Raw genomic sequence first — 11,799 nt, forward strand, 5'->3', positions numbered from 1 at the left:
AAAAAAAAAGGAAAAAAAAAAAAGAAAAGAGACTGAATGCAAAGTATTATCGATGATTTATTTTTATCGATGTGAAATACAGTTTAGGGACTATCATATTCACATATGCATTTTTCATTGTTTTAAAGATAAGCCTTCATTTGCTCACTCTAAATCTCAAATAAGTTCATAAAACTATCCAAATATATGGAAAATTAAAGAGGTCTTCTCCATTTTAAGCAGGTGCTTCAAACATTACCTTTTAACTCTCAGTTTCCATTTTAGGGAATAAATACATCCACCGAATCACTATAAGAGTCTGTCAGGGATGTTGATTATGTATCATGGCACTGTTCTACACAGATACTCAAGTATTGCTGAGTGCCAGCCACACCGTGACGTTGAAAATGATGTGGCTCTCAGATTTTTCTTCCAGCCTACCTTATTGCTCCTTCTTCATTTTCTTCTTGCTTACAAATATAAAACTTTTAAATCATACCTTTAATGTAAAGTTGCAATGACACAGTATTGTTAATAAAGAATGATTAAAAACAAAGTTAAATGAATTCATTTTAGCAATGGCAAACATGAACTACTACCATGGATAATGACATGGCTAAGGTCACCTGATCTGACATTGATGTAGACCCCTTCTCAATGATATTTTACTTCAAGATTTCATGATTTATTTCCAACTAGAATCCAGTAACCGTTCACTTTTCTGTAGCCTATTTGTTAAACTGTTAGTGCCCCCTTTTAAAGCTAGTAGCATTAGAAATGATTACTTAAATTTATAAATGTATTAAATTTATAATGAATTATTTTTAAAAACAACAATGTTGTGTGGTCTATGTCAAATGAAGTATGATTTAAAATTTTTATCATGATATGATGGTACAGATGTTTTTATTTAATTAATGAAGAGACATTGAAGATCACAGAAAATAAGAACATACTTCAAGCCCATCTGGCTAATGTTAAACTATCAATTTTAATTTTTAAAACATCTAGATGTTTATATACCCAATTAAAAGACATTTCCAAGGTTATACTTAGGACTGTAAATAAGATAAATACGTGTTTATTAAATTATCACCAAATCAGTTTCATATTTTAGATATAATTGTCATTTTTAAATTCCCTTACTCTTGAAAACATAGCCCAATTCCATGATGTAAAACTGACAGTACCCAAAGAAAGATGTCAAACACCCAACATTATTAGTAAGGAACTTGAATAAGGCCGGAATTATGGAGATTGCTCTAGCAATCTAACTCCATAACAGTTTCAGCTGAGAAAAGCATCCAGCACTGGGGAGTCTACACAATTCTCCACAAAACACATTCATCAAAATGTGTACTAACTACATAAAGAATGCAAATCATATAGCATTCAAATTATTGACCTGCTTCTGAATAATACAATTGAATGTTAACACCAATTCAGTACTACCATGAATTAAAAGAATTAGTATCAAAAAAGAGACAACTAAATGGAAAGTGAATTTAGACTTATAAAATATTTTCAAATATATTCAATAAGGAATAGATAGCATTTAGAGAACCCTACCATCTTCTATGCTTATGATAAAAAAGAGGAATAAAACATCTAATGTCATTTGTACATAGAGAGGGTTAGAGGCTGAGGCATCTTGCCTCCAAGCCTCAGGACCTAAGGAAGATTCTTGAGACTCGCATAGTGGAAGGAGACAACTGAGTCCCACAAGTCATCTTGTGACTTCACAAAGGTATCATTGCACAGGCATGTGGTAGTACATGCCCGTGATCCTGGCGTGTAGTAGGTAAAGACAGGAGCATTAGATGATCATGGTCATCCTTGAGTACATAGGTAGGTGAAGATCAGATTGGGCTACATGAGCCTCGATCTCAAAACTAACCAATTAACCAACCAACCAAACAAACAAACATATGAAAAGCAAAATTAGTATATCAATATACAAATAATTGTCAAATATTTCTGTTTCCACCATTTTAGGAGTATAGAAAGTGAAAATAAATTTTGCAAAATAGTTAACAATAGTAAGTAGGGGGACTTTTGTGGATGTAAGAAAATATCCTAACCTAATTTGTTCTGTTTTTATTACTAATTACAGCTTTGACTACATAGCACCTGTTAAATACTTTTCAAATTGGACAAATAGTAAATAGTTCTAACCATCATTTGATATATTCTTGTGTGTATGTGTGTGTGTGTGTGTGTGTGTGTGTGTTGCTGCACATGTACATGTAGCAGGGGATATACAGGTATGTATGTAGGATAAGCCAAAGGTCAAAATTGGATTTCATTTCCAGTCACCATTATTTAAGAAAACATTTTAAGAGAGATGGAACTGAGTGGGCCCTATCCACTGGCCAGGAAGCTCCAGGGACTGTCCAGTCTCTGCTCCTCCTGTGCGAGGGTTGCAAGTCCAACTACACACCATCACAACCAGCTTTTTAATTGGTACTAGAGTTAAAACCATGGTTCTAATTGTACTTGCTGAGCGCTTTACCTACTGAGCTACCTTGCAATCCTTATTTCACCTATTCTTAGAGAACCATGCAAGATAAATAATGCAGAGGAACACATCAAGGTTTGCAGGGTAAATTGCACAAGAAAGTGAGCTCTGTAAAGGTTTGACATTTGGCCTCACTGCACAGGGTCTGGGGTTGAGCAAGCTTACCAGCTGCTGTCCTTGCACACCCCAGGCCGCATACTGTAACACTGAGTCCTCAACTTCTGGGGGATTCAACTCCCACACTTCCCTTGAAAAAATGTAAATAGTTTCATGTGAACAAACTGACATCTGTGACAACTCAGCATGACAATGGCTCATACAATGTAGAAAACCAAAGAACTTACCCAGTGTGTATGTTGTAAATCAAATATGAAGCAGTAAATGAGTAATGAAAAATCTGAAATAAAAAAAGAATAGAGTAATCAATCACAGTTTCCTATGAAGAATTGATCTTAATGCACACTAAAGATTGGCTATTGAGGAAGACAGAAGACTTAGGAAATATTCCAGGTGAGATATTTATTGTCTTTTTTTTTTTTTTGCAGCATTTTAGCTAGAAATCACATCTTCTTATTCTACCTATCCTCCATGTGTGCATGTTTCTGTCTCTCTGTTTTTCCCCCTCTCTCTCTCTCTGTCCCTCTCTCTCTCTGTGACTCTGTCTCTGTCTTTCTGTGTGTGTGTGTGTGTGTGTGTGTGTATGTGTATATGTGTGTGAGTACGTGTATGTGTGTGCATGTGTGTGCATGTGTGTTTGTGTATGTATGTGTGTATGTGTGTGTGCACATGTGTGTATGTGTGCATGTGTGTGCATGTGTGCGCGTGTATGAATGTGTGTAGGTGCATGTGTGTGTTTGTGTGCATGTGCGTGTGTGTGCATATGTGTGTGCGCACACGTGCACATGTGTGTACGTGTGTGTACATGTGTGTGTGCGTGTGTGCATGTGTGTGCATGTGTGTGTGTATATGTGAGCATGTGTGTGCATGTGTGTACATGTGTGTGCATGTGTGTGTACGTGTGTGTGTGTACATGTGTGTGCACTTGAGTGCGTGCTTGAGTACATGGCCCTTTGGAACCCGAGGCTCTAGGCTCTAGTTCCTCAGTTGCCATCTACGATTTGTTGTTGGCCTTTTGCTTTTGTTTTGAGGCCAAATGACCTACTGTCTCTGAATTTTCACCTCTAACATCCCTCCAGTCATAGGGTCCTTAACTTGCCTGTTCTTTAAGTATGACGAGTTTTTTTCCTTGACTCTTTTTTCTCACTATATCAGCTCTCTACTTTACTCAGATGGTCAAGAGCTTTTGCATTCCACCCTTGATACATCCTTCTGCCCCATCAGCCTCTATCTCACATTGCCTAGACTATATGTCATGCAAATTAAATTGATTTCCTCTGTGGGTCTTTCATATATATTTTAACTATTCATTTGTTTTCTTTCTCTCTTTTCCTTTCTCTCTCTCTCTCTCTCTCACTCTCTCTCTCTCTCTTTCTCTCTCTCTCTCTCTTTCTTTCTTTCTTTCCTTCAGTTAGGGTATCCTAAATTGAGGTGGGACCTTTCTTTGGATGCAGCCCATTTGTCACTCACAGGCTTTTAGACACTCTATGACGTGGGGTGAATTGTATTGCTATTTTAATGTTGCCTTCTTTCCCCAGACACACAAATAAATGATCTTCTGAAGCTTACCTGTTCACATGGCCTTGTGTTTATATGCAATACCAAGATGATGTTTTATGAATAAACTTTTTGAAAAAGGAAAAACTTATTTGTGTAAAGATGTTTGCTAAATGAAAACAAACTGACTTAGTATTAATAGTTGGTTACTACTTAGTAATCTTGAAAATTTTTAAAATTTTAATTATATATGTGTATGCAAATATATATAATTGCATATATATGCAAGTATGCCTGTAGGAGTATGCATCTGTGAGTGCAGTTAACCCCGAGGCCATAAAATGAGTGTAAAGAGCCATTTTCTATCTCCTCTGCAAGCTATTTTAGTATTTTCCTTTAAGAGTTTCCCTTCTAGGTTGAGAAGATATGTCAATAAATAAACTACTTGCCATGTAAGCATGAAGACTAGAGATCAATTCCCTAGTATACACCTAAAGCCATATGCACCAGTGCACATTTGGAATCCCAGTGAGATGGGAGGTAGAGAATGGATAGTCTCAGAAGCTTAGTCACCAGCTAGCTTGGCACATGCAGTGGGCAAAAATAGATCCCATCTTTAGCAAGGTAGAAGGGACTTGAGGTGGTTTAACTGAACTTCACACGTATGCAGTCATAAGAGTATACATGCACTTGCATTCATGTATGTGCGCATGCACATACACACATACACACACACACACACACACACACACACACAGAGAGAGAGAGAGAGAGAGAGAGAGAGAGATGCACATGTGCCTTGTTTCTTTTTTCCAAGAGTAACGCAATTCCTAATAGAGCAACATAAAATCTTACACACAGAATTGCAGTGCATAGTAAAGAACTATCTCTGAATTTCTCTTTTTCTGAACCTAAAATGATGAAACTAAGGAATCTAGAGGAAAAGAGGAAAATTGAAAAGGGATAAATTAGGAAAGTAATTCTGTGTGTGTGTTCTATCCTGAGGAAAACTATTTCTTTCTGAAGATATGTCAAGCTGGTGGAAAACAATCTTATCTATCTATGGTGGAATATGGATTTACATTGATACTTTCCATTCTTATTCTACAATTACAAATGGAAATTTTATTCCTCTATCGAGGCTGGAATGCACAGACATTGTTAATATTGTCAATTAAAACCCGCTAGAAAGAAAAACTCTGCTTCTTCCCACTGCAATAACAATTTTGATTAAATAAATTCACCACAAATTTGGCAAAGTAGTATAAATGTTTCTTTTTTTCAGGACAGGCCTGGTCTCCCCACTCACAAGAGTTGTTTCTCATTGAGGCTTTATTCTTCATTGTTTCTGGAATAGTTTTCAAATCTGAAATTGCCCTTATTGGGAGCTTAAAAAGCATAGGTTTGGTGATATCTATGCTGACATTCAAAATGTACTCAATAAAATTATGTATTTGACTCCAATTTTTGTCATTTTTATTTGTTGTGGAGAGCTGTGCATGCAGATGACCAGGAACATGCATATACATGAATGGAGGCTGGAGATCAACCTAAGGTTTATTCCATTCCATACTTTAAGATGTGTGTGTGTGTGTGTGTGTGTGTGTGTGTGTGTGTGTGTGTGTGTATACTGTGTACTTTGTAATTTGGCAGAGGTTCTTTGAAAGTGAGGCTTTTCTGCTAACTTGGCTGACCAGTTAGCCTTAAGTTTTCTCCTTTTTCTGTTTTCTCAGCACTGGGATTCAGGCAAACTCTGCCTTATCTAGATGTTTTTTAAGTCCTTTCTTTTTAGTGTATGTATGTGAATGTTTTTCCTAAACATATTTCTGTGCATAGTGTGTGCACACTGTTCATGGATACCTGAAAAGGGTGGTCAGATACCCTGGAATTGAAACTGCAAATGGCTATTAGCCACTATGTATGTTCTGGATATCAAACCTTGATCCTCTGGAGAAGAAGCCAGGAGGCTTAAACACTGAGAGATTTTTATGTCTATTTTTTTCATGAGTTCTAGAGAACAAATTCAGAATATACTTGTGTAGCAAGGACTTTATACTCAGTCACTTCTCCTTAGCCCTAATTTCAAGATATTTTTAATGGAGTTGCATGTCATCCTTGGTAATGCACGGTAATATTATCTGCATCATTCCAATTTTAGCATATATTCTGCCAAAGCCAGCACCGACTTCAAGCTTAAAACCGTAGATGCATCATTAAAGCTGACAAAGAAATGAGAAATATGCCTGCCTCTGTCAACATCTTTTATCTCTGAAAGTTCTGTTCACCAAAGCAACCTGTCGCCTGGGCAATTGCTCTTAACAGCAGATAAATGTGTGAACTCTGTTAAGAGTGCAAAGAAGCCATTCACCCTGCCACTGATCAACAGCAATGTGTCCAGGTTTCTAGCACTACATTAATCTTGCAACATTTCCTATGCATTAACAGTAGGAGCAAAACAGACAACCACAGTAATGCCTGAAGCATGAGTTAGTAGAGCCAGGGAAGGTTGGTCTAGCTAGTGTAAATGTTAGCAGTACTTATAAAATACTGAGAGTGGGGGCCGGATAAATGCCTCAATTATGAGAGGTATTGCTGTGTAACCATGAGGACCTGAGTTGAAATCCACAGAAACCCATGTGAATTTTGACTGTAGATGTGAAGTTACCTCTAATTTCAGTGCACATATAAATGGTAGGTGGTCTTGGTAGCCCTACTACAATTCCCACCATGGAAGACAAAGATGGGAAACCCCAGAGCAAGCTGGCTTGAAGAGAGACCCTAACTTAATAAACACAATGGAAAATGCATTGAGAATAATTACTGATGACAATTGCTGGGCCTTGACATCAATACGCACATGCACACACACACACATACACACACACACACACACACACTCTGAAAAAAGCATATGCATGTATGTATACCACATACACACATAAGGAAGAATGAAAAAAATAATTTTTAGCTGCTCTTCAGTTAATGTGAACTGGAGAACAGGAAAGACACAAGTGTGTTCTGATTTATACCCAATTGCAACATGTTTTTCTTCCTCACATGTATGTCATGAGGGACGGTCACTTGGAAATTATCTTCAGTTTATAGCCCTGAGTGGTCTGTAAAGTTAGATCAGGTTGAAATAATGTTGTAGAGTTTTGATCCTCTCTATATTTAGTGCAAAGCCAAGTGATGCTATGATAACACAGGATATAGGAAAGTCAGAGCTTAAGTTCCATGTCCTTTTTTTTTTTTTTTTTTTTTTACAATGCATAAGCAGGGCATGTCCATTCTCCTGCAATGACCACAAATACACTTTTTTTTGTATAAATTTGTAGAATTAGATTGGGGTCCTGTACATATAGTAGAATATAGAGTATAGAAGATTAGAAACAAGTTCTTATATAAATAACTGTCTCTATGCATATTATAGTTTGTCTATGCTTGGCCCTGGAAGTGGTACTATTAGAAGGTGTGGCTCTGTTGGGGTAGGTGTAGCTTTGTTGGAGTAGGTGTATCAGTGCTTGTTTGAGCCTTCAGACCCTCACCTTAGCTGCCTGGAAGGGAGTCTTCCACTAGCAGCCTTCAGATGAAGATGTAGAACTCTCAGCTTCTCATGCACCATGCCTGCCTGGATGAGGCCATCTTTCCTGCTTTGATTATAATGGACTGAACTTCTGAACCTGTAAGCTTGCTCCAATTAAATATTGTCCTTTATAAGAGTTGCTTTGGTCATGGTGTTTGTTCACAGCAGTAAAACCCTAACTAAGACAATGTATCTCTTTCCATTTCTCTTTTTTCTCATTCCCTTCCTTCATCTCTTCTCTCTTCTCTGTTTTATATACTCCCTATCTCCTTCCCTCTGCAAAACATTGGTTCAGTGTAAAAAGTAGATATTCAATGAGAAGTATATTTAACTAAAGTGTACTTCTACTGCAAGATACTGTTTTAAACTCATCCCTTATCTTGCCTTCAACAACATTCCTATCTTTAAACATCTTTCTAGTATTCTTTTAAAAATTATTTCTTTTATTCTTTTGAGATATAATTGTATGGTTTTTCATCAGAGACCATTACAGAAAACCAACTTTAAACTTCAGAGTGGTGGAGCTCAGTTCCAGAGGACACATATATAAAACAACTCCCAATCCTTAGGCTTTGAGATCATTGTAGAAGTAGGAACAAAAAGAAAATAAGAGCCAGAGAATCAGAAAGTTTTCTGTGAAATTATCTTTTCTAGTAATATAAGAAACTGAGTTCATAAAGTCTTGCTGACATGCCTGGCTAGAGGTGAGCTGAACAAGGCCACTGCATGTAGAAATGCAAGTGTGGCTTATAGCAAGGAAATCCCAGGAGGCCTCAACCCTACACAAAGAAGCAAAGGAAACTAAGCAATATTTCTAGTATACTTTAGCATTTGAGTCTTTTATTATTAGTCTACAATCCATTTCATAAAGAAAGGGCAAGGCAAGTCAAACTTCAGATTGAGGAGTAATGTAGCAACATTTAATGAGGCAGTGGAATAGAATGGAGTCTAAGATTGTCTGGTGAATTCTTGGTCAAAGGCAGGCAAATTAATGTTAGAAGAAATGAGTCAGAAAAAAGAAAGCTGAAACTGCTGGATAATATTACCTAAATCCCACTTGTGTGGCACAGAGGCACAGACAAACTGTCAGTGACCTATGGTTTATGATAATAATAAACCACACACATGAGGATGTATGTAGAAATATGTGCTATAAGTAGACAGATCATTGTAAGAGATCCCATGTTATGCAAATGAGCCAGGAATTCCATACAATCCCAACAGGCTTAAAAAACTATGATATGCAACAGACAAGCCCCATGTTCTTTGTACAATGGGTCTGTTTGCATTGCCAAATGTTCTCTTATATCCAGCCTGTTTCCTTCTTTGGAAGAGTATCTGTTCATGATCTGGCTAATCTGTACATTGCCATCCAACTTCTTGTTCCTGGATGCAAAAATGTGAGAACCCATTGAAAATTCTCCAACTTGACCATGGCTTCTTAGTTATACATAACTTTCATCATTTTAGACCTCATGCTAGGACCCTGGGGATAAATTTTGGAGCCACTGAACCTCTTTGTCCTTCCAGTGTGACTGTACTGAATGAATCTCTTTCTCTGATTTTCTCCACTACTTGTGTGATTAATTTGAATATTGAGACTGGAATGCTGAATTTGGCTATCAGGATGACCAGGACCCAAGCTCTATCCACAACGACCCCAGAAACATTGGGCTGAATAAGCTAGGACCTACTACAGAGCCATATCCGTGTTCTAACAATGATCCTTAAATCAACCTAAAGAATTAGATATTATTCATAATCCTATGTGAGGATTATTCAGCATTGAATGTTGAAGAGCTAAAGAGAGTCCTAACCTGAACCCACATCTGTCTGTTACATGGGTTAATCTTTCTGCACAATGTCTTACATGGAGCTCACACCCAGAGCACGACAGATTCATGTTCTTACATGGGTTAATCTTTCTGTTACAATGTCTTACATGGAGCTCACACCCAGAGCGCAACTCTGGATTTTCTGCAGATTCATATTCTACCACTTCTTGGCTTCTGGACTAAGATCAAGTGTAAAACATGTATTTTCACAGGATCATTGAAGCTACCATCTGAAGACTCATTGACAGAACTATGCATGAATTCATTGTGATTACCAAAGACAAGAGAGATTTTAATTTTAAAAAGATGATATAATATAGAGGATCCCATCAGTGCCTTCATTCTTTAGCTAATTTTTACATTTTTTCTACCTTAGGATATCAGTTATTACCTATGACATCTGTGAGGATTCATGTCAAGGAGAATTGTACTCGCAAGAAAAAGGAACGTCATGATGTAACTTCTGCTTACACAAGAGTGGGAACTCAGGACACCAAAGCTTCCTCTGCACTGCAGCAAAACTGACAAATTGATATAAATTACATGGATTTTGTGGTCCAGAGAATATTTAAAATGGGATTATGCATTTGCCATCAACTTAAACATTGAGGGAAACCAAACAGTGAGAAAGTAAGCCTGAATCGATGGTATTTATTATGAACGACAATGACACAGCAAGCAGAGAGCACTGGGAAAGGGGTTTGTTTCTTTTGGAAGTTGTTGATAGGATGCATTCACATTTATTCTAAAGACACTTTTTAAGAGTAGTGAGTGGTGACCTTTTTGTTTGCAAGGGTTTGATTTTATTACGGTGTTAAGAGCAGGAGCCATGAAATAGCTAACTTTCCTGTCGTAAATATGGTTCATAACATTGTAAGGAAAGGCTTTACAAAAAAGTCTCTTTAAAAATTCCATTACAGGAAGGCTTTGTGATCATGAAACAAACACTGTATAAAAGGGAATGTGAACAGGAAATCATGGAAGCCACATTTCATGTCCATCAGCATCTTAAATTATATTTCTCACTCTTACCTTTATTCACTTTATTTTTATGGTATTACAAAGTAGAAGTTATCCCTGTGGTGTTTACATACATCCTGAGTTTTTGCTGACCCACCAAGTAAACCCTCCTCTGCGGCCCTATTATTCCCAATCCCTATTTCATATCTCATGTGTTCTATCATGTTTCCACTCCCATAAAACACTTTCTAGTTTACTGGCTCCTACAAATACCTTCACATTGATACACATCTACATAAAGTAGAAGCTCAGATATACATATGGGAGAGAACATGAAATGGTTGTCTTTCTGAGTGAGGGGTATCTTGCTTAATATTATTCCCATTTCCAGACACTTTACTGCAAATTTCAGTTTCCTTCCTGAACAGATAAAATTCCATTGTGTGCACGCACCATATAAGCCAGGATTAGATTGAAGTTATTACCTATACTAAAATTCACATTCATTCTACTACAATAATGAAACAGAAGCATAAGCACTGTGTTTTCTAGGATTTTGCACAGGAACCACGGAATTCCCTTGCACCAACTCCTGCTTCTGATAAGTCACAGATGTGGCTACGTATTCAAGGTTGTAAGATTATAACTGCCAGTGAGCAAGATAAGGGTTATATTTATTTTAAAACTCAAACTAACAGTGTCTTTACTAATAAGAGTCAGTTTATTTATTCTGAGTCCACAGGATTCATGGTGCCATATCCAAGAATGAGGGCTTACATGATACTAGAAACCAACTTCTTTCAATGAATTAAAAAGAGATCGCATTCACCAGCTTCATGTCACCTTGACTCATCAAATACACTCTTAGGCATTTATTCCCAACACAAATGAGACATATACACACAAAGAGAATGAAAGCCAGCTATGCAGAGAGTGGTGGCACTAAATATAAGATTATCTCGTAGAACTTCTCTTTTTTGAGTGCAACATCAAAACCATCTATCTTAGTTAGGATTTCTTCAGCTGTAAGAAGGTATCAAGACTGAAAAAAATGGAGAAAATAAGAAAGGAAGGATTCTAGTTGAATGGAGATGTCTCTGCCTATGAGGTTTGCAAGGAGTAAATTGTGCTGTCTAGTTTTATGTCAACTTGCAAAATCTAGTCGGGCAGGTGGTGGTAAGTGCCTTTAGTCCCAGCACTAGGGAGGCAGAGGCAGGTGGATTTCTGAGTTTGAGGCCAGCCTGGTCTATAGAGTGAATTCCAGGTCAGCCAGGGCTGCACAGAGAAACCCTGTCTCAAAAAAAAAAAAA

General features: G+C 37.2%; 1 protein-coding gene across 2 annotated transcripts in view; it reads right to left on the reverse strand.

Annotated features, from left to right (window-relative positions):
* Dpp10 (dipeptidyl peptidase like 10) overlaps window positions 1-11,799 on the reverse strand; it is a 716,117-nt gene that overhangs the window by 141,593 nt on the left and 562,725 nt on the right. For both annotated transcript variants that reach the window (XM_031380842.1, XM_031380845.1), the window contains exons 6-7: window positions 2,842-2,894; window positions 2,663-2,744 (exon numbers count right to left, since the gene is read on the reverse strand). In XM_031380842.1, coding sequence (XP_031236702.1) covers window positions 2,663-2,744; window positions 2,842-2,894 — 135 coding nt within the window. The remainder of the gene's footprint in view (window positions 1-2,662; window positions 2,745-2,841; window positions 2,895-11,799) is intronic.

This window comes from Mastomys coucha, unplaced genomic scaffold, assembly GCF_008632895.1.
Source record: "Mastomys coucha isolate ucsf_1 unplaced genomic scaffold, UCSF_Mcou_1 pScaffold1, whole genome shotgun sequence".
Lineage (NCBI taxonomy): Eukaryota > Metazoa > Chordata > Mammalia > Rodentia > Muridae > Mastomys > Mastomys coucha.